General features: G+C 39.4%; 4 protein-coding genes across 4 annotated transcripts in view; 2 read left to right on the plus strand and 2 right to left on the minus strand.

Moving 5' to 3' along the window:
- LOC111667579 (ER lumen protein-retaining receptor 2) overlaps positions 1 to 4,755 on the minus strand; it is a 6,534-nt gene extending 1,779 nt beyond the window's left edge. Inside the window, exons 1-4 of the mRNA XM_023423321.2 lie at positions 4,492 to 4,755; positions 2,184 to 2,284; positions 1,922 to 2,080; positions 1,534 to 1,786 (exon numbers count right to left, since the gene is read on the minus strand). Of these exons, the coding sequence (XP_023279089.1) occupies positions 1,534 to 1,786; positions 1,922 to 2,080; positions 2,184 to 2,284; positions 4,492 to 4,582 (604 nt within the window). The 5' untranslated portion in view covers positions 4,583 to 4,755. The remainder of the gene's footprint in view (positions 1 to 1,533; positions 1,787 to 1,921; positions 2,081 to 2,183; positions 2,285 to 4,491) is intronic.
- Positions 4,756 to 5,909: 1,154 nt separating this feature from the next.
- si:ch211-139g16.8 (uncharacterized) lies at positions 5,910 to 8,455 on the plus strand. Its single transcript, XM_023423228.2, has 6 exons — positions 5,910 to 6,029; positions 6,195 to 6,521; positions 6,622 to 6,719; positions 6,807 to 6,857; positions 7,068 to 7,178; positions 7,289 to 8,455. Exons 1-6 carry the CDS (start codon positions 5,933 to 5,935, stop codon positions 7,340 to 7,342), a joined length of 738 nt encoding a protein of 245 aa, XP_023278996.2. The 5' UTR covers positions 5,910 to 5,932; the 3' UTR covers positions 7,343 to 8,455.
- On the minus strand, positions 7,665 to 13,879 carry mfsd13al (major facilitator superfamily domain containing 13a-like). The gene is made up of 7 exons (XM_023423243.2): positions 13,329 to 13,879; positions 12,324 to 12,638; positions 11,813 to 12,241; positions 11,281 to 11,435; positions 11,091 to 11,174; positions 10,788 to 10,931; positions 7,665 to 10,213 (listed from the first exon to the last, which is right to left on the minus strand). Exons 1-7 carry the CDS (start codon positions 13,539 to 13,541, stop codon positions 10,072 to 10,074), a joined length of 1,482 nt encoding a protein of 493 aa, XP_023279011.1. The 5' UTR covers positions 13,542 to 13,879; the 3' UTR covers positions 7,665 to 10,071.
- Positions 13,880 to 14,222: 343 nt separating this feature from the next.
- Positions 14,223 to 22,260, plus strand: cdr2a (cerebellar degeneration-related protein 2a). The gene is made up of 7 exons (XM_023423319.2): positions 14,223 to 14,451; positions 16,376 to 16,488; positions 18,077 to 18,225; positions 18,318 to 18,485; positions 19,387 to 19,701; positions 19,881 to 20,163; positions 20,338 to 22,260. Exons 1-7 carry the CDS (start codon positions 14,373 to 14,375, stop codon positions 20,617 to 20,619), a joined length of 1,389 nt encoding a protein of 462 aa, XP_023279087.1. The 5' UTR covers positions 14,223 to 14,372; the 3' UTR covers positions 20,620 to 22,260.
- The last annotated feature ends 25 nt before the right edge of the window (positions 22,261 to 22,285 follow it).

Below are 22,285 nucleotides of genomic sequence, written 5' to 3' on the forward strand. Positions count from 1 at the left end.
TACACAGACTCCCAAAGCTCAGGTGCCTACAAATCTGTTATCTCCCCTCTGTTCTACTTATTAGACAAGAGCAGCGTACAAAACATTAGTAGCTTGTCATATTTAGCTGGCTCTAACCGTCACCGGCAGCAGGTCAAATCAGGTGACAACTTCATGACGGCCAAAAATAAAACTTGGCTGTTGTAAGGTTATAGTCCTCTCTGCAGCCGGTGTTTGTAGTCTGCCAAAGATTGTTTGTGAGGGAAGACAAGAGAGTGATACATCTTCTCTCTAGTTAATCACATCATGTCAGTTTCCAGAGTTGTTTTCTCCTTGTTAACTTTTAGCTGTACTATATCAAACATTCAGGCTTTTAAACTTAATCATTTTGAATCAGGACCTTCAGTGTTTGGATGAATGTGCTCACATAAAATAATACGTGTCAGCTGTTGTTTCAATGTGTCGTACACAGTTAATCAACATTTAAATATAAGTATCAGATCAGACTGCTGGCAGATTAAAGATTCACATCGGGATCAGGGCCAAAAGAAAAACTTGATCGGGACATCCCTAATAACAAATGTCCTTTTCTCCTCCTAATCCTGATACGAGTGGCAACACTAATATAAATGAGGCTGAACACAAGAACGGTTCCTGGTCAATAACAAAGTGCTACTCAACCAATGGACGTTTTGGCTGCAATGAGGTACAAAATTTAAACTGTTTATTCTGGTGGAAATGTATGTAAGGTTCCTGCATTCCTAAAAACGTGCCTCTGTTTTAAGGAACAGGCTACAAGCAACTACAATGGCAACTAGATGCTGGCTCCAAGAAAATTACCGTATTGAAATAACTGGCTCTGGTATCTGACAAACATGGTTAAATCTGGTCAAACCAAATTCAAGTTTGAAAACATCTCTTCAGAACCCTGCAGTATGGGTCATTTTCCATACACACTTGTGTTTTTTTTTTTAACTGCACTAGTGTGAATAGTTACAGATTTGGGCTGCAACTTTGGTGTGATTGAGGAGGGTACTATTAGTGAGGAAAGGTCTTGAACTGTATTGACTTTACTCACAACAGACTTTTTTTTTTCTAATGCGACTGTAAGCAATCAGGGACAAAATCCACAGCCTTGGTTTCGTGAGAAAAAAGGGATTCTTAAGCTCAGTGAAAGCTAATGTGATGCTTCAGCAGTCTGTGTTCGCCAAACCAAGTGCGTATTTCCTTATTCGCACAAAATTCCCTTTATGTGTTTCCTGGGACTGTGTTTCCTTGCTTAACTACTGTGAAGGGACAGTAACACAAAGAGGGAATTTTGTACTAGAAAGACCATAACTTTGGAAAATACCCACTTCATTCAGGAAATTTCTCATATTAACTTCGGCTAAACTTCTTGAGGTTTTTCTGGGAACAAGGACTGTGTGGATTTTGTCCCTTATCTCTTACATTGAAGTTACTCTTCAGGGCCTGCCGGGCAGGGAAGAATGATAACATCAACAAATAATGCCTTTAAAAAGATATATATGGGCATGTGAGTATTGTATAACCCACCTTTGGTGACATAAAGGTAGAAAAAGTCACAGTAGAGGACAGTCTGGACCACGCCGGCCACAATAGCGATCATGTCAAAGAAGCCCTCAAAGTAGAAACGCCAGATCCAGTTGAAGAGATAGAGGGCTCGATACATCCCCAGGCAGAACAGGTAGTGGGTGGTGATCGTCTCCGCCTCGCCGGTCTTGCTGATCATGAAGAGCTGAGGCAGGATTGCCACCGACTCCAAGTAGATGGAGAACGTCCAAAGGATCTGATGACAGACGTTTAATTCAAATGTGCAGGAATACAGTAAATTTCATGTTTACAAAGGGACTATGTATTCCCACAGTGGTTAGCTCCTAATCGATGAATTCAGTTTGATGGCAATACAAGAGAATGAACCCACCTCTAGGAAAGAGAAGTCGTGGTTGATGAGAACAGAGAGACCTCCAACAGGAACCACCAGGAATTCCACTCTGAAACTGTCATGGTTGCCGTCATAGGTGGCCCTGAATTTCAAGTAGATCAGGTAGACTGTGGCATACGCACAACCGATGTATATCACCTGGTAAACAACACAAAACCGCACATCATTCAGGGTACTGGGAGAAATAGGAGACCTGTTTGAAAGGGTACTGGTCAGGCCTGAGATGTGACTGGTGTCTTACCTTCATGCATGTGTTATAGAGGGAGATGAAGGAGGTGAGCAGATCCAAGTAGCGCGTGGTGAACACAATTGCAAACAGGATTTGGCTCTTTCCAGAGATACCTTTAACGAAGATATCAAGCACATTTAGCATTTACATTGAAAGTATACCAAAGCCACAAGCAACTTCCAAATGGCTTCACTATCTTAATGCTTTTCCTTATTCAACAGTGACATCTTCTGGAAAAATGGTGAATATTTATCTGCAACCTCAGACAACAATAACAACATGTTTCTTCCTTTTGGACCTATTTTTGCAAGGATAATATATCGAATTACATGGAAGTATGCCCAAATTACAACCAATTTTACTTTCTAAAATTATTGTAGGTACAAAAATGTCCAAATAGGTGGCTTCTAAATACAGGCTTAACTTCTCAGAAACAAAAATATAAAAACTGACAGGATGACATTGAGAGAGGAGATGGCAGACACATAGGCATTTCAGGTGTGTGGATTACTACCCTTGAGTTACACACTGCGTCACCACAGGGCATCAGGAGAAGACAATACACAAGACACATGTATGTCCAGGTTGGCTCTGAGTCCGTTTGCATTTCTAACCTCATCATACACAAAATGGTGTCTCTTACATTATTTTAGGTGCAGGCATCCCTGCCAGAATTTTCCTTCCCCTGACCATGACCACACCTGAACATAACAACTTTTAACCTTATAAATGAGCTTAACATTATCTGTGATCCACACCGGGCAGCAAGATGGTGCAGTGATCAGCAGTGTTGCATCACTGCAAGAATGGTTGTCGGTTTCCTGCAGGTGCTCTGGTTTCCTCACACAAAGCCTCAAAAATATGAAGGTGAACCTGAAACTGGCCGTAGGTGTGAATGCGAGTATAGATGGTTATCTGTCTGTATGTGTGAGCTAGCCTGTGATAGCCTGCCGACCTGTCCAAGATTCACCTTGGATCTAGCCTAACGCATGGTGGAAGAGGCTGCAGCCCTTCACACCATTCCCCTGCAAAGAATAAGCAGGTCCTCATCCTGCATGAGACCCCAGTGTTTCCTCAATCTGTGCTCACCCCTGCATTCACATCATGTGTGGTCTGCAGTTGCCTGCTTCATCCTCTCTAAGCATCTCTTTTGTCAGTATACCTCTGTGTGAATGGTATAAGCAGTTTTACAGTATGTATAGTCCAGGTTGTCATGGTTGAGAGGAGGGTTTAGGGGTCAAAGTCCTACCAGTGTTTGGCAGGATTTTGAAGTTACTTGATGTCCTCACTGTTGTCTCCCTGTTTTGTTTTTGGGGTGGGATGGGAGTGCGGGTTCCCTCTTCCCTAATTGAGGGTCTATGGTATATAGTTTGTAAAGTTTGTTGAGGCAAATTAGTGATTTTGCAAGATGTATATATGGTTTCACTATAACAAAATAATCACTACATAATATCTAACCCTGATAACCTAAATTATACATAAACAGAGCCATCTTATCTGTCAACTGTTTCCAAACATAACTTTTTAGCTCTGAAGCTAAACCATACAGCTTTGTATCCAATCACTGCACTTATCATAAACCCGAGTAGGATCCACCACTGAGACCAGAGTGTACAAGAGGAATCACCATTGTCTGTAATACTCAGGTGCAGCTTACTATTAACACACAACACATGTTTATAAGAGCTATAAATAAAAATTAAGCACGATTAAAAAAAACACACACACAAACTATTTTGGAGGTGAGCTACTTCCGTAGCGCGTTCTAGAACGCCACGTCAGAAGCCAGACCAAAAGAATCGAGCACCAAACCTCAAGTTAGCAGAGCAGGAGCGAATGGATGGGTGATGTGCGGAAACACTGCACCAAGTAAAACATTTCTAATAAAACCTTTAATTATTTTTTCCTCATTCATCAGTTAAACTGCAGACATCTAACTGACTACACGCACTCTCGTCCCGCAGCTTAGCTATCATGGTTAACTCACACTAAGCTATTGCTATGCTACATTTGAAAATTGTTGCCACTAACTTCAATGTTTAATCATATCTTTACAGTAAATGTTGCAATAGAAGTGCAGACTGCAGTTTTTATTTGTTATGGAAGTTAGCCCATTCACTGCTAACGCTATTAGCCACTGGATCAAATGAATGAGTGGAACACGTTATCATGAGGCTAGCTACCTTGGAGCTTGGTGGGCGAGAAGGGACAAGGTAAAAATAAACGACCATTTCAGCCATTAAAGAAAGGCAAAGTTAATCAGAAACATTAGGAAATCCATGTTGTACCATATGTCATTGAAAATGTAGCTAGGGCTCACCTGCACACGACCTGGTTTTCCATATTTTGAGCAGCAGGATGATGATAGCAGCCAGATGAGAGAGGTCCCCTGTCAGTCTGAAGATGTTCATGGTTGCAGGATGAAGAGAAAGACAAAGCTGGGAAGCTAACGTAGATGTCCCTGTTTGCTAAGAAGCTGATCCTTTTCACACTTTATGCTGGCTTGTGTGAGGGGGTCTCTTGGTCAACTTGGTGGCAAACCGGTCTGCGGGTCTCAACAGGATTGAAAATATGGCGAGAGTGCAGGTCGACGTGGAAGGGGGCGTGACAAAACACACGGAGAGATTTGGATTGGACAAAAATCTGACTGACAGCACGAGATGATCCGCCTACAAGGCTGTGCCGAGAGGGACTGAAAACCTGAGCCCTGTAGGTCCTGCATGCATGAGGAGGGACTGGGTGAGACCAGTACTTCAGCAGTAATTAACATTATTATTTATTTTAACACGGCCAGTGCCAGCGGTGCAGGAAGTAGTCAGATCCTTTACTTAAGTTATAGAACTACAACATTACTGTTTCTCTACTCTAATACATGTAATACATGCATTCAAAATCAAAATCCTACTTAAGTAAAATTCTGTGAGAATTATTTATTTTACTTTTTTTTGGTTTCATATAGGCCAGTTACCAAATGGGCAAAGTAGGTCCCTGCCACAGACTTTTAGGGGCCCCTAAAAGCACCAGATTCATTGTGTGTGTTTAATTGTAATGTTGTTTGGTAGTATGGGAATAGGAAAAGGGGGCCCCTATATCAAAATCTACACATTGTGATTTTGGCTGATACTGTGCTTACATGCACCATGAACTCAGCATTTTTTAATCAAATTGCAACATAGCAAACCAAGTGTTATGTAATATTTCAAAAGAGAAATACTAATACATAGTGCAGAAAAGGGGCTGGGTAGGGGCCCAGGAGCTAATTTAATAGCAGGTTGATATGGCCATGACAAACAGTCAAAATAACAATTTGTATTAATGTTTTCAATGATTCTTTCAAACCGAAACTAGACTTACTATTTTCTGACTCTCATTCCATTGCATGTTTTCCATTCAATACTCAAGTCTCACCATTTCAACATTTGCCTTTCCTTTCTGAGTATTTCCAACATCACATTAAATATTTTCTTCGTTTTTGCACTGCCTACACACAGAGATGATTGTACAGAATACCTACATTTTCAGAAATGCATAAGTAATAACATGCTGATGGTGCCAGTGGTTTCCTGTTAATAATGAAAATTCTCAGTCTACCTTCAGTTCTAATACATAATTCACTGTGTCATGTTACCATAAATAAACTGAAATGTTTTGGAAAAAAATATTGTGTTACCATTCAGTTGCACAGCACAAGAAGGAGGAACTAAGTTATGGGGAAGAGCAGTATAGCTACTTCCCATATTTTCGGCCATTTCGATACCATCATGCCAGGAATCATGAGATCATTCACAAGCTGTCAAGCTACAGACATGGACTGGTTGTTTTGGTTTTCTCTCCTGCTCACCCACCTGCTAGTAACAGGTAAAATGTCTTTCCTACATCTGTCCTAGCATTACGTGCATTATTTATTTAGGGAATAGTGGTTACTAATTCTCATTCTTCCACATGAGCAATGAGAATTAGGCATCAGAGCTCCTGTACAGTAATAGATAGTTATTTTGACAATAATTAATTTGATATTTCCAGAGAGCATGGGAATAGCAGAAGGCTGCTTAACACAGCCAGTGAAGGAGATGTGGAAGAAAGCTGGACAAGATGCTTGTGTGCCTTGTAATGTCAGTTTACACTGCTCAGCCACAGGCTTGCATTATGAGTGGTTCGTTTTCAAAGAAACCTCCCATCTTCATCTCAACCTGCGGAATACTGACAAATATTCCCTGGACGGAGCATTTTTAAACATCAGGTTACTCAATGCTAATGACAGTGGGATCTACCACTGTGCTGCAGTATGGCCTGGACAACCAGCAAACGGCACACAGCATGTAGGGGTGGGCACAACTCTTATAGTGAAAGGTGAGTCTTTTGAGAGAAAAAAATATTTTAAAAGGTTAAGCACAAGATGCTTTGGTTAAGATGAATTAAGGCAGACAGAAAACTTTTCTTTTGTTTTCAGGAGAAATTAAAACAACGGCAAGGCACATTCTTCTGTTGTTATCATTTGTCCTCTTGGTCATCTACAGCATGGCAGTAGTGGCACTTATCATTTTAAAGGTACATTACTTCAATGTATTTATCTCTATTCATACAATTGAAAATGTACTATATACTAATGAAATTAACATCTTCCTCTCTTTGCAGTATGGCTGCAATATGAGCTTCCGCAAAAGGATGTGCAAAACTGGCAAGATTGTAAGTGCTTGATTTTTGGCTTGTTAACTGTTTACTAAACGGGGAAAAGCCCACAGAAGCAAGAAAGAGGAACAGGAACTAAGGCCTCTCTCTTGCAGCAACAAAAATTTCAGAGCAATAGTTCAATTGTTGATTTTCATTTAAATTAAATACAGAAAGACAAATCTCCAAATATCTTTGTATTATAATACATTTCTTTGGAACTTTCAGAATCACGGAAGTAAAAAAACACAATTTCGAGATGTGCTGCGAGAAATGAACAACAGAAGGAATCAGGAGAGAGACAAACAAACTGCAGTCAGAAACCATTCTCAAGTGGAGGTAAATTTTGTTGCAGCATGTTATGGTTAACCTTAGTCAACAGAAAGATTGGGTAAGCATGAAACTTCTGCATAGCTTATGTCACAGCATGTATGTACTGTATGTTGCAGGCTTCAAGTCCTGAAGTGAACAGCTCAACTGATGACATCTATCAAAATGTCTAAGTGTCGGAAAAGGATATTAAATGATAGAGCCGGGCCTCCATTGTCTGGATTGAGAGGAAATTCCAAAGCCATGAAACACCTGACAAAAGGACACTCGTGACTGTGGAAATGAACATAAACGCAGAGGATGCTAGTCAGTTGTGTGCTTGCTCACCTTTTCTCATGAAGTGAGATATAAATACCAGAACATAGGTGCTGAGTCACTATTCCTTCTCTTTTTCAGCTTCAGCAGTGATCTTATGGCATTTGTAAGCCTACCTACATTCTGTTGATTCAGAAACCAGGTCAGTGTATACCTGGAAAAATGAGAACATCCAATTCGTGATGTAGCTGAGTCACATTTAATTTAAACGCAGTATTTTGCAGATTTTAATGCAGAAACCTCCTCCATATATTTAGGATAATAAGCCCTTTGATAGAAAAACAATATTTATGAATGGTGCTTTCAGGAATAGAAAGTAAAAAGTAGCCAGCGTAATTTAAATTTTCAGTATACACAGATCATGTTGGCATCACGTCGTTGTCAGGACAAACTTCACCAGCAGGGATTACAGTATGCTTCGCTTTGAGGGTTCAAGCTGCCGTTTAAAAATAGCACTTTACATCAAAATGATTTAAATTAATCCACTCCTTGACACATAAGGAAATGGCAAACTTGCAAACATGTAAAAATATAAGTCATATTCAGGTTGTAGTTGTGTAGAAATACATTTAATCAAAAAAAAAAAAAGATTCAAGATGTAATTTGACTATAGAAAGTTGATCATGACAAAAAAGGCACATTGAAGATTACTGTATATTTAATGCAGCCAATAATACACTATATTGAAGGAAAGGGGAAAGGAAAAGGTATCATTTTTGCTGTTATATTGGTTCTTACTCTAAAAGAATCACTTGTCAACTTCTGATATGTTTTTGAGGCATCATACTGAGACATTCTGCTCGGTGACTGTCATCTGTTTTTGTCTATTGCAAATGCCCACAGAAAGAATGCAGATCCCTCCAGCTAATATTAGAATTTAGTTATATGTTACTCAAAAGGACAACATAAATGCTGATATGTACATATACTCTTTTGTTTTTTCACAAATTAAAAGCTGTGATTTGAACCTCTTAGGTTTTTGATCATTCACGCAAACATCCGTTAAAAGTCTGAGTAAATTCTTCCCTTTCTGCCTCCTCTCCTTCATGACTCTCTACTGTAAACTGAATATCTATTTGCCCATGTTTACAGCAAAAATGACAGTAATTACTGTCATGTATGTGGTATTTGTTTCCTTTCTTTCTTCAGATGACCTTGTTACATACTTAAATAATGAAATTAAACAACACGGATGTTTGTCAAACCTGTGACCAATTCAACCAAAGCTGCAACTTACAAACATGCAGTTTGCAAAATGACACAATTTCTGTCTTGCACACTTCACATCTTCCACTCATCAAAACAAAAGCCATACTTGCGACCCATATATGAGCATGCAGGAGCACTGTAGGACTGGCCACTTGTGAGTGACGCTCCTTTATGACATGTGACGCTGCCAGCATTTGCAGTCTACATGTGAGCAGTGCTCGCAGTCTCTCAACAGCAAGATATGGAGTGTAACCAGGGTAACTCAAATGCTTTTAGTTTTTCTCCATCACACAGATGGATATAACAGAATGATATACTGCCTGAAAAAAATATTACAGATATCAGCTGTCTGTCTTTTTGTGTGTCTGCACTACAAAATGACAATGCTCTTAATCATGAAACCAAACTCAACCCTGGAATGTGAAAGTCCTTAAATGAAACAAATATTCTTTACAATTTTGTTAAGTCCTTTTACCATACGGTGTGGCATAATGTGCTCCTACATAGGAGGTAGTCATTAGTCAGTTCCTCTCAATGAGCAGTCTTGGTTCAAGGGCTATGACCTTTAGCTGCTGTTGCTGTATGCCACACAGGTATAATTCTTCCTTTAATTGGATGTTGCTGTTATTGTTAAGGGAAGACAACTGCTCTTAATTTCCACTGTTAGCATCACTTCTGTTTCACTTGAAACAAGTACAATTCCTCCTTTAAGAACAAAACTGTATTCTTCGCATATACCTTTTGAGGAATTTGGTCCTTTTTTTGCAGAGCACAGCCATCGTACAGTATGTTCCTGCTAATTACCTGCAGAAGTCAGTGATGGGACAAAGTGTCTCACATTTAACACAAGTGAAAGGACTGTATTTGTCAAGGTAGTGGACTCCCAGACTGACAAAGTATCATGATCCCATGATATCCCTATCGTGTTAAGTGTTCGAGGATGAGACAGTTGGAGTGCATAAAGTAGTAATTACAGGCTCATCATTGGTCTTTTCATATACAGCAGTTAAAGACATTCACATCCAACTAATGATCACAAGTATAATTTCATATTCATATCAAAACTTTCAGATCCAACAAATGATCATCAATATCCAAAAATGTAGAAAAAAATGTAGAGAATAATAAAACCATTGAATTAGAAGGTGTATATATATATATATATATATATATATATATATATATATATATATATATATAACCTAGGATTCTTTCAAAAAATATATATACAAAATCCTGGATTCTTTCTCTCTATATACATAAATATATATTTATATATATTTGCACATTACTTTCAACATGATCTTTCACTAAGTCATAAAGAATTTTCCCAAATTCAAGGTAAAGAAATGACAGTCAGCTGTTGAAAACACTAAAATTAGTTGTCAATGTACTTTGTGTCGACTGTGTGACTGTCACGGATTGAAAATGGCCTCCAAGCTAGGACTTGCACAGCAGAGACACACAATGGCACCAAACACACCAGGTAGAACATCACACTGTGGAGGCTCTCAAAGGTGCTGCAAAGAAGAAGATTCCTCTTATAGACACAAAGTGTTTGTATGTTTAAATTAGTTTAAACTGAATTTATTCCTTTAAAACTTAAAACTTGCTTTCAGTCCATCTTAGTGATCTAATACTTTATTGGTCAAAGTTCAGTTATTGTTGCACTGTAATGCAGTTGTGAACAGGGGACTGGATATTAATGCTTTGTAAACTTGTTCAGGGTTATATAAATTCCAGATTATTTTTAATTAGCTGGTTAAAAGGTTTAGATCCAGGGGTCACCATCAGTACCTGGACCCCTTATAATAATATTTGTCCACATGTTTATCAAATCTAGAGGATCAAAAAATCAATAATTACTTGATATTATATTAAAAGTGATGTACATCTATAAACATTAAAAATTAAATAGATAAAATATGGATGGGCAGAATTAGGAAATGTATCTTCAGTGGTGACCACTTCACTAATTCTAAATATTAACAGACACGATAATCAGTCCTATCCCAACATCAGTTTTAATTGGTTTTAATCTTTCGGCTCAAACTTGGACCTTTAACTCAGGAAGAAGCAAGAAAGTGTTTGTACCTTGGGTTTGAATCCCTTCCTGCTTCCTTCAGTTGTTCATATCCAAACTGGTTGAGGATACTGAGCACTATCATAGGGGCCAGAGACTGAGCCGGCTTGGTGAACAAAGCATTCGTCCCAAACACCATGGAGGAGAGAGGGGAACTGTAGCATGGGTGGAAAGAACATCATGACAAAACATCATTTTACAAGTCATATAACCTGAATGTGTTTGATTGGAAACAAAAAAAGGCAAACAAAGTGGTTTCATGAGATATGGACAACTGAGTTAGTGGAAGTGTGCTGATAATCATATTTCTTTACCTGCGCTTGTACAACTTCAGGTCTGTATCAATGATGTCAGCCAAGGGCAAGCTGAAAAGACTGAAGGCAGCTTGAATAATGACCCTGCAAAGAAGATAAGTATGATAATGTAGGTATGAATTAAACAAACTGAAGCGATTCTATACAGTGATTATAAAAAAAAAATGGAAGAAATCATTTAGCCTCTTACATGTTAACAGTGAGGAAAAATGCCAGGAGATAGTAATGCTGAGGACCAAGCACTAACATGATAGCCGCCATTCCAGCCTCCACGTAAAAGGCGAAGAGGATGATCCTGTAGTAGCCAAGACCATGCAGCAGACTCTGAAAGCTCAACACTAACAGCTGGGATGGGGATAAATAATTAGGAACAACAGACAGAGTAAAAAATATTATTATTAATAAGTATTATATCAAGTGTTTTGAAAACATGTCTTTGTTGGTGCATTCAGACACTCATACAGAGCTCTGATATCTGAGAGAGTGGGTTGCCAAATAACAGAAACCCTGCTGAAAATGTTCTGAAAATATGTTAAGATTTTGATTTTAAAAAAGTCAGCAGAAATGTGAGTGAAGGACATGCAATTTTTTGAAAGATTTAACCATGCAAAAGTGTCAGTATGGTCTTCTGAGGTAATAGGAGAACAAAAGGACCCATAAATGAAATAAATGAAAATGATCCTATTTAGCTACAGTTTCCATTTTTTCTGGGAGGACAATACCTGTGGACAGATGAATCCCGCTCCATACATGATGCTCTTGGCCAGAGATGGAAGCACATCTGGAGGAATCAGGTGCTCAGAAAATATCATGGTAAAATTATTAAAGAAAGCCAACATGAAAACCTGGAAGAAGTTCATGAGCACAAATAGCTGAAAATCCCTATTGGTCAGGATTTGCCACATCAATGTTCTTAACATGGAGAAGGAAACCGCAAACTGTTGGGAAGTCTGGTCAACACACCCCACTGCATCTGATTGAGATCCTTTGTTATCAAAACGGCTCTCACTGTGGAAGCCTGTATAGAGCATGCAGCCACAGCTCAGGATAGCAACGAGCACTGTGAAGGCTTGGAAGGCTGTGAAGTCCTCCATGTTTCTGGACAGCACACCACAGAAGAGGACGCTGGAGGAGCCAATGAGAGAAGCCACCTGGGAAAACAAAGATAGGGGATGTGAGAAGGATGAAAGTTGTGCCATGTTGGCAAAGGGGCAAACAGAAGAAAGTCCTTACCTGGCTGTACTTTACAAGTCTTAGTCGGCTCTGATGGTGGCTGGATATCTCTGCAAACAACGCGCATTGTGCCAGCAGCACGAAAGTCAGAAGGCCGTCAAAAGCACACAGCGCCACCATCAAATGTAAGCCGCTCATCCAGTCACCAGGGGCGTAGGACCGCCATGGGAACCAGGCTAGAAGAAAAGCCAGTGAGTAGAGGGGAGCACCGTACAGGATGGAGAGACGTCGCTGAGAGCAACAGGGCACCCTGGAGTTATCTTGCAGGTAACCGAAGAGAGGGTCATTGACTGCATTCCACACCATGTACACCACCTGTGTAGAGGAAGTTCATAAGATTATTCAACAAAATTTCAAGTATTGTGAAAATGATCAATTGATTAGTTAATCGACATCATGTTTTGTTTTGTTGTTCCAGAACTGCTGACTTGAATGTGGCAGGGGCATATATATATATATATATATATATATATATATAAATTCCCTAAATACTAATTTTGTAATTTACATAGTGTTGATTGTGAAAGGAAATTGTGTTTTGTTATATTAGTAATGTAATGTTCCTTCCTCCTTAAATAGGATATGTCTCTATTTATCATGCAAAAATACCAAACACTTATTCCACCTTGTGAAAGGTGAGGATTTGCTGTTTTTCTCTAATTTGCATAACTATATAATGATGTATCATAATGATGTATCTTCAGGTTTTAGACAGTGGCTTGAATGAAACAAGCAATGTGAAGACATCACCCTGACCTCTGGAAAATTACACTGTCAACTCTCCCCTATTTTCAGACATTTTGTAGACAAACTATTGATTAGTGGTATAAAATAATCAACAACTTAAGCAATAACAAAAACACTTACAAGTTGCAGCCTTTTCCCGAAAGAAAGCAGCCAGCTTATCAAAATTTCACTTTAATTCTTCACACCAGTCTTTTCCAAAGATATCTGATGAACATTTGCATACAAAAAGACAGCAATATGTCAGGAGAATATACTCACTTGTGATTGGTGGAATGCTCCCTCTGATATCTTGTATTTATTGAGAAAGAGTTTGACATAGTAGAAGCTGAATATATTGTTTATCATGGCAGATCCCAGGGTGGTCATAGCGTAAGCCAGCGCTGCAGGATTGACCCCAAAGTTTATCAGGTGTCGGACAGCATTCATTCTTGCAGAGCGTACACCTGAGGCAGGTTTCCCCTCCGAGGCCATGGCTGCTTAAGTAACTTAACAATCTGGAGTCCTTGAGCGACAAAATGTTGTCGTTTAACAAAAACTATTTAACGCTGTTGTTGTTTAGCATGGCAGATAATTATTGCTACCACCAAAACCAGTGCATCAGATCAATATTCCAGAGCAAAAGGCGTTCAATACTGAGCTTGTATTCGTTCCAGCTGTATCATTTGCATGAGGGTCCACATGTCATAATGTTACTTCCCGTTAAATAAACTTATCAACTGTTCACTGAAGCAGTGTTACAATAAGAAAGTCCTCCGAAACCAAACCAAAACCCTGTCAACTCGATTTCAGTGCCTTTTGAGAGAGGCGGGGCTTAGAGATAACAAACGAAACACCTGATTGGTCTGAGTCGTTCTTTGGTTCCATTTGCTGCTTTGTGATTCGTCGTTAAAAATGTCTGCCAAAGGAAAGCAGGAAGTTCCGAGAACGAAAACAAAATTTGACAATTAAAAAAAAAAAAAAAAAGTTTTTAAAATTATTTTACCGTTCGTCATGTTTTTCGAGCTTGTTGGTAAACGGTGATAAAAGAAAAGTCGGATAAAATGGAGAGAGATGGTGATTTTTTTTTATTATAAATAATTCATGTCTTACATCTGCCATCTACCGGATGTTGTCGAGTATTAGACATTTGCCACGTTGCTGTAGAGACAACGTACTTAACGCTCCTCTCACACCGGGAGGATGCAGTTTACTTTCCTCTACACAAGGCGGTAGGCGGCGGACAACTTCAAGCTGCAAAACTAACAGACACCTGTGTGTCGGGTTTCTGTCAGGTGGAGTTTCCGCTCGCCCCGCGGCTGTAAAATGTTAACTGACATGATTTTGGAGGAAGAGTTTGACAAGAATGGAGAGTCTTGGTACGACCCGCAGGACCTTGAACACGGTAAGAGCTGCACTGTTGTGAGGTCGCACCCTTAACTCTGTCTCACTGTGAGGGCTGGTGATCCCACAGACAGCATAATCAGTTGTGTTATGGTGCAGTCTTTTTATTAAGTAAAAATTTGTAGACTTGTTGGAGCTTGTCGGTGGATGATCATATGGGTTTTATTGAAGTAATGCCCTGCACTGATGACATGACACAATAACAAGTGGGCTCACAGAAATAAGTTTGAAAAAAAAAAAAACAGTGGGAAAGAAGATAAAAAAAAAATACACAACGTTCTGCCAAAAAAATTTAATTGTTTCTGGTAACTTTTCTCTTTTCTTTCCTTTTGCTGTGAAATGTGAAATTTTGCCAACCAGTCAAGTTTAGATGGGAAATCTGAAACATCTTCTTCACTGATTTTTCACAAGAGGTCATCACTGAAAAATCTGGTTTGATCTTTAACAATGTTTTGTATTTTATCAATTTATTATACTATTTTTTAATGTATAATATTAATGAAAACAAACAAACAACTGTAGCTGTCAAATGATAATTAGTAGTAAATGGTAGATAATGGGAAAAAGTACAATATTTTCCTCTGAAATGTAGAGGAATGAAGTTTGAAGTAGTACAAAAATGAAACACTCAAGTAAAATACAAATACCTCAAATCTGTACTTAAGCTCAGTACTTGAGTAAATGTACTTAACAGCAATAGCAGAACTAAACAGGCGACTGGCTGAGGGAACTACATGCGTTGTTTTCATGTTTTGCCTGTTGCTTTTGTGTGCTGTTTTGTTGTACTTCACATATTTCTGCCTGTCAAAGTGTATTGCTGATGTTCCCTGTGATGTACAGTGCTGCTGTGAAAAAGAATTTCCCACCAATGTCCACGGATGAAATAACATTGAAGTCTATAGGCTCCCCTTGTTACACAGAATTCCACTAGTCATGGGGTAAAAGCTGAGACATCCTGAGAGCTCTGTGTAGCCAGGATTTCCTGAGGCCGTCACTGGTCCTGTGTTGATTGTTTTCTGATAAACTTGCTCTTCACAAATATTTTGTGCTGCTGAAAAGACCACAAAGGGGGATTTGAGATATATGCAATAGAAGGAGCACAAACTAGAACCAAAATCTTTTAATATGTGTGGAATATAGTAAAGACTACAGATAGATCATACAGCTGAAACCATTATTCTACTAATTAATTAACTAATTGAAAAAGATAAATCAATCAAGTAAATTATTTGCAGATTAATGAACATCAATTAAATAAATTTGAATTGTTAGTTGCACCCCATTTATGTTTAAATTGACAAGTAAATGTCCGGTGAGAAGTCTGTTTTAGTTGTAGGAAAAAGTCGAATGAACCTTCACCGTGGCACCTTCACGCAGCCAGAGCTGCTGTCCAGACACAGTGGTGACGCGTTGTACAGAGTGGTGGCAACAGACAGGAACAGTTTCCTGTAGCATTCCTCAGTGGAGCTGAGTAAAACTTAAAGTGTTCTGCTGTTTGACAAATAGATTTTTCGAAGTAATGTGAGGTATTTTTCACAATGGATAACTGTTTGTGCAACACCCTTTCCTCCAGGTTGTTATTTAGTGGTCACATCATGTTTGAGAGATCCTGGGAAATACACTACTAATTGCATGAAACATTTTTATTGACGGTACTTAGTACTACTACATTAGAAGTACTCACTTAGGAGTCAACACTGTTGCTGGATTACATCCAGAAAAAAGAATTTAGTTGGGCAGCGTGTCACAAGGAGATCCCAAGGCATGCGGAGATCACCCGAGCCAAATACTAATACTATGAGACAATGAGTTGTGTGTTTATGTGTGTGAGAACTGCACTACCGTAAGTCTGTATCAGTTGCCTGTGTTTGGGCATTGAAACTGTCTTGTAACTTGTGTTTACATTTTTCCCTGTGCTTTGACAGATCTCCATTTGGCAGCGGAGCTGGGGAAAACCCTCCTCGACAGGAACCATGAGCTGGAGCAGGCACTCCAGCAGATGTACTCCACCAACCAGGAGCAGCTGCAGGAGATAGAGGTGATAAATGTTAGGAAGGAACTAATCAGAGGAATGAGCGTGTATTCAATTCACCATGCAAAACATGTGTTAATATATAGAATATCCTCTGCTATCCACAGTCTAATCTGTGGATACATATTTTTACTGCATATATGTAGTTTTATATGCATGAGTCTATACATGGCAGACAATTCATTGAGAAAAATCTGTGTAAAGGGATCTGAAAAGATCTTTCACTGGAAGGGAAGTGTCATTGGGAATTTCTCTAAACTTTAAATAGGATGGAGTAGAAGCTAATCCTCACCAGTCTGACCTAGTGAGCCTTTGGCTCAGTGCGTCCTGTTGGCAGGATGTGCGTCCATCTAGTTAAAGGAAAACTTTCACCGTGTTATTTACATGGGTATTGTTCAAGTAACGAAGGTTTTAATTAAGGTTTTGGTGTTGCTCTTATTTGTTAAGGTGCAACTAATTAACAGGCTAGATAGGATAAAATGCACAATATAATTTTGATTTTCATGTGGCCTGATCAAACCTAGATTCCCTAAATTAATAGGTTGCCAAACTCTCGGATCTCAGCACAGTTCTTGGTTTGTGAGTGGGTTGTCAGGTAGAGCTTATAAATAAACACAATTAGGCCTTACATTTCGGTGTTCAGACATTTAATTTTGGCACACGCAGACAGTGCTGATCTATTTGAGTCCGAGGACATGGCATTCAGCAGGTCAACAACGATAAGAGCCTTAATTTGTTTACAGCAGTGAGAGGGCCGGTGCCTTCAGGATTTATAGAGGTTGATATGGTAATCCCCATACGTCTCTGTGACCCTCGTCCTCATGCTGTGTCTGCTGCTGGTCTTACTCACTTCTCTAATGACTGTCTCAAAGCTGTGCATACACCTGAGCATGGTATTGTAATACAGGGCTGAGCTGAGTACATTTATAAAAGCACTAGACAAATGGTTGCATTGATCTCCACCAGAGAAAGGTAACTCAGTATATATAACTACAATTGCAAGTCAAATGCCATTCAAATATAACCCACAGACTCATGTTATCATTCCCTTCCCCAATGTTCAGAGTCCTTTTCCAGGCCCGCAACTGGCAACTCTCTGCTTCTAAGGAAGCCATTGTCTGTTTGGTAGTAAAATGTGTCAGGCTGGGATATAAAACCAAATGTAAAAATGTGTGAGACATGATATGCTATCCTTGTCTCTTTCTTTTCTGTGGATGGTTTTAAAGTTTTTAAATAACCTCATGTGTGGCTCGGTGCTGTTAATGTGTGATAGTAACATGTTACAGGATTATTTTCATAATCAGTTAATATGTACATTATTTCAACTGTTTTGTCTATGAAATGATATATATTATGATATATAAAAAAATAAGGATACAGGGTAGCAACTTTGAATGTCAGGTTTGTGTGACGTGTTTGAAAACCCCCAAAATATTCAGTCTACAACAATATAGGAAGAGCAGTCCACTCCTCACATTAGAGAGGCTGGAACCAACTGCTTTAACTCTACTAAAATCATTTATTGGAGATACCACAAACAAACCTGGAAGACTTAAATTAAACTTAAATGTTTATCACCTCTCTTGTACACCAGTACCTGACGAAGCAGGTGGACCTGCTGCGTCAGATGAACGACCAGCATGCCAAAGTGTATGAGCAGCTAGACGTGACTGCCAGGGATCTGGAGCAAGGCAACCGGAGACTAGTGCAGGACAACCGCTTGGCCCAGCAAAGGATCCATAGGTTAGTCCCTATTCAAACTATTCACCCAGTCAGTTCATCATAAAGTCTTATTATATGAAGATAATATTCAATAAACCTCCTTTCCACTACAGTCTAACAGAGACCATAGACGGGCTTCAGACCCACATGGAGGACCTGCAGACCCAGGTGGATGAGCTCAACACTGCCCAGGCAGAGAGAAACAAAAGAGAGCAGCGACGCAGCCTCGGAGCACAGAGTGTGTCCTGTCTCAAAGAGCTGTATGACTTACACCATGACAGGTATTGCATGTGTGTGCGTAACTGCTCACACTCTCCTGTACAGTGCCAATAGCAGAGCTGCAGGATGTAACAGACAAACTATTGCCAGACAGGAAATTGCATGGCTGGTCCAGTCAGTATTGTGTGAGAAAGACACTGAGAGTTTCCTTGAAAGATTTTTACACAGATTTTTTAGAAACATATTCAGGTGTATATTCATGTACACAGTATCTGCTTCCATCAGGGGCCGTGTGGTTAGATGTTTATCTTCCTTTACATTAGTAAAGTAGAAAAGGGTAGTTAAAAGTATCTAAATAATACGTCTGCTATTTCAGCTACTTGATGATAACTGGACACCTTCAGGTCACCCAGAGCCAGACCAGACTTCTTTAGACATAATCCAAGTTAACACCCCCCCATGCGACATACTAATACATACAAGCCACTGTAGCTTTAGCTTGCTGCTTTTCATGCCATGTATTTGGTGTGCTGTGAAGAGAATTGTTACCCTAAAATCTTATACAATCCAACAGACTATGTGTGAATTATGAGACAAATCTTTTTTTATGTATACAGAAAATGTATCATGGCAGCTCCCAAAGGTGGTTTTAGTAGTGAGGTGACACAATGAAGTCAGCTAATAACAAACTATGATGAAATTGGTAATGCTTTTCATATTGATAGTGGTCTAACAAAAGGTTTTTGTAATGCAGTTAAATTACTGCCTTATAAATACATTAACCCTATAATGACTTTTAGTTTCCTTGAAACAGACCTGATACTTTATGACTAATACGCTTTTCTTTCCATCTATTGATGCACAGTGATCTCAGTGTGATTAACAAAAATATTTGTTTTTCTTAAAGTGATGTCTCACATATTTTGGCATTACCTGTCCTTGACTTACCTGTTTCTGGCTCAGGCACCTAGCCCACAACAGTCTGCACATGGATGGACTCTGGTCGCCTCAGGGCTCTTTCTATGACCAAGACAGATGCCAAGACCCAGAGGAGGAGAATGTGGCTCTCCAAAGGTCTGTCCAGACACTTCAGGCCCAGATAGCTGCGGAGCGGAGCCGCAGGGAGGCTGCAGAGCAGGAGAATGAGTTGACAGCCAGGGAGAACATTGGCTTGGAGCAGCGGCTGTCCCTGCTGGCAGGCTGCTGGACCAGGCAGAAGGAGCTGGAGGCCGAAGTGGAACAGCTGCGGCTTCTATGGCGCGCTGACTGTGCCAAGAGGTTAGGACTGAGTTATGTATGGACTATGTTCAAATTCTTTTATCTTGGCTATGTTTTTATGACTTTGAATTGATTGTACAACTTTAAGATTTTACAGCACAAATATGGACCAATTCCAGGTGTGTAATTTCTCATGATTCTTGAGACTTATACCTTCGTGTCCCCTCCACTCCCACCAGTGTCAGAAGACCAGACCAGCTGCTGCTGCCTGATACAGTATTCTTCGCCTCAGAAGAAAAGGCCAGCCCGGGGCAGAGTGACACAGAGGAGAAGGTAGAAAATGATGAGGAGCAGAGAATATACAGCCGACAGAGGTGTAACAGTGACAGCGTTCTGAGAGCGACAAACCCAGACGAGATTCGCCGTGGTCACGAGCAGCTGTGTATAAGGCGAGCCGAGGCGGTGAAACAGAGGGGTATCTCTCTGCTCAATGAGGTGGATGCACAGTACAGCGCGCTCCAGGTGTTGTATTCATAGCACATTTTGTACAATTTATGCACGAGAACTATTTTTGATCAGTGTGACCCTTTTTAATCTTAAAGATTTTTCCTTTACCAGTAGTGTAGACCATTAAGAAGGAGAACATATTTAAAAGAAAATGAATGCACTTCCATAAGATATGTCTGTCTTATCTAGGTGAAATATGATGAGCTGCTGCAGCGATGCCAGCAGGCGACAGACGGACTCAACCATAAAGCCGTCCAGACATCCAATAGTCCCTTTGTGAGCATCCGGACCCGCCGCCGCCTGTCCAGCTCTGCTGCTTTGTCTGATCTGACAGTGGTTCTGGAAGACGGCCAGCAGCCTGAGTACAAGGCTCTCTTCAAGGAGATCTTCACCTGCATCCAACAGACCAAAGAGGACCTCTGTGACAGCAAACGTCCAGACAGGGAGAGTAAATTCTCCAGCTCCGCCTAATAGTTGTATTATTCATCTTTATGGGACGTGGGGCTTGCACTCGTTTGTGTCTGTGAAAGTTTTTGACAAATAAGAAACTTTGAGGTGGCTTTGCAATAAAAATATCCAGTGGGTGCAAATGCAATAAGCACGCTTAGTCCTTGTGCGACTTAGACACGCTGCAATCCTCTTATCTCCTGTCATGTTGACGCACCTATACTTTGTCAGTCAGCACTGTTCCATTTATTCCGTCCTTATCAAAAATGAAGTGTTAGAAAACTTGTTATATAAAGCAGCTGTATGATTTGACAAATGAATACATTCCAAAGTACACTAACAAATATACAGAAAATTACAGATAATAAAGAAGTATTGTATAAGGAAATATTTATAGTTATATTAATACGTACTAACAGATCCTTAGACTAATAAAAAGTACATTTCAATGTGTAATTTGACCTCCAAATCTACAAGTATTATGTCCAACTGCAACAGCATTCAGTGTCATATTCAGTCTATATAATGTTAACCCTGTGATTATTTGGTGTTTGGAAGAGAAATACACACATTGAATATTGTTAGCGTTTTGATGTAAGTTGGAGACATAGCTGTTATATATGACTTATATGAACAGAAATGTTGGAATGTTGTAATAGGATGAAAAACTGTAGCTATGTAATAACTAAAGACTCAGGAGTTTATGATAAATAGCTTAACAGCTAACGTGAGGTGGTTTTTGTAAGTTGGTAATAGTTGGTTCACCAGTCAAGGGTCATTGTAATGTCACCAGAGAAATTTCAGTGTACACTGGAATACTGTATTTAACAGTCGATGCATTCTGTTTTCATGTCTGTGCAAAGCTTGGGCTGCAATGAGTGTCTTTATGCCAGTAGTACACATAACAGCCCTGCACTTTTTATGAAAGAATCACAGTTTGATGTTTTATTTATTTTTTTAAAATAATTTTCGAGAAGATAAAATGCTATTTATTTTCTTTATTGCTAAATATTTAGATTAATCAGTCAAGACTGACTGAAAGTGAAATCAAATGTACAATAAGGTGTTTTTCTGTGGTTGTAAATATTCTGTCTGACAAGGTTGATTGAGAAAAAAATAATACAGAAGTAAATGGAAAGCACAAAAGAAATGTTCCCTTGTTTATAAACAATTTCCTGTGCCTCGAATTGTCATAATATTCCTTTTGACTTGGACTTTAACCTCTCTCAGTATGCAACAGAGATTGTGTTGGTCAGGTTATCATAAACAACAGAAAAAAGTCAATAACTGTTTATTCTTATAGCCCTTTCATTCTAAAGCAAAATGATTCTGATAGATATTATAGGAACTCTCAAAAATCCTAAATGTTCAGGACCGGAGCTGTTATTGGCCCACAGTGAAACTGCAGATCTGAGTTCAAAATCGTGTTGTGAGGTCTGTCATTACTCTCGCTTTCCATGTGTTGTGATGCTCATGAGAGAGAAGATGCTTAATGGACAATGCTGCTGTACTAAACATAGCTGGCATTTAGCAATATGTTGTTTTTGAAGCTGTGAAGTGGACTGTATATTGCTGCAGAAGGCATCACTGTACGATTATAGGTGTCCTCCATGATGACTAATAAGTTTTTCTGGCAACTAACCAGTAAAAACACTGATGCAGGAACCTGTTGATTGTTATCATATGCAGT

Source organism: Seriola lalandi, unplaced genomic scaffold (genome assembly GCF_002814215.2).
Source record: "Seriola lalandi dorsalis isolate HSWRI2012SDOR001 ecotype SW California unplaced genomic scaffold, Sedor1 jcf7180002054690, whole genome shotgun sequence".
Classification (NCBI taxonomy): domain Eukaryota; kingdom Metazoa; phylum Chordata; class Actinopteri; order Carangiformes; family Carangidae; genus Seriola; species Seriola lalandi.

Excerpts from the sequence above, each read along its gene's own strand:
- cdr2a (XM_023423319.2), top strand. The coding sequence starts at position 14,373 with ATGTTAACTGACATGATTTTGGAGGAAGAGTTTGACAAGAATGGAGAG. Across the intron at positions 16,489-18,076 it reads AGCAGCTGCAGGAGATAGAG|TACCTGACGAAGCAGGTGGA; the intron begins GTGATAAATGTT and ends CTTGTACACCAG. Across the intron at positions 19,702-19,880 it reads CGCGCTGACTGTGCCAAGAG|TGTCAGAAGACCAGACCAGC; the intron begins GTTAGGACTGAG and ends CACTCCCACCAG.
- mfsd13al (XM_023423243.2), bottom strand. The coding sequence starts at position 13,541 with ATGGCCTCGGAGGGGAAACCTGCCTCAGGTGTACGCTCTGCAAGAATG. Across the intron at positions 12,242-12,323 it reads GACTTGTAAAGTACAGCCAG|GTGGCTTCTCTCATTGGCTC; the intron begins GTAAGGACTTTC and ends TTGTTTTCCCAG. Across the intron at positions 10,214-10,787 it reads GGAAGGGATTCAAACCCAAG|CACCTTTGAGAGCCTCCACA; the intron begins GTACAAACACTT and ends TCTTCTTTGCAG.
- si:ch211-139g16.8 (XM_023423228.2), top strand. The coding sequence starts at position 5,933 with ATGCCAGGAATCATGAGATCATTCACAAGCTGTCAAGCTACAGACATG. Across the intron at positions 6,720-6,806 it reads TGGCACTTATCATTTTAAAG|TATGGCTGCAATATGAGCTT; the intron begins GTACATTACTTC and ends CTCTCTTTGCAG. Across the intron at positions 7,179-7,288 it reads GAAACCATTCTCAAGTGGAG|GCTTCAAGTCCTGAAGTGAA; the intron begins GTAAATTTTGTT and ends TGTATGTTGCAG.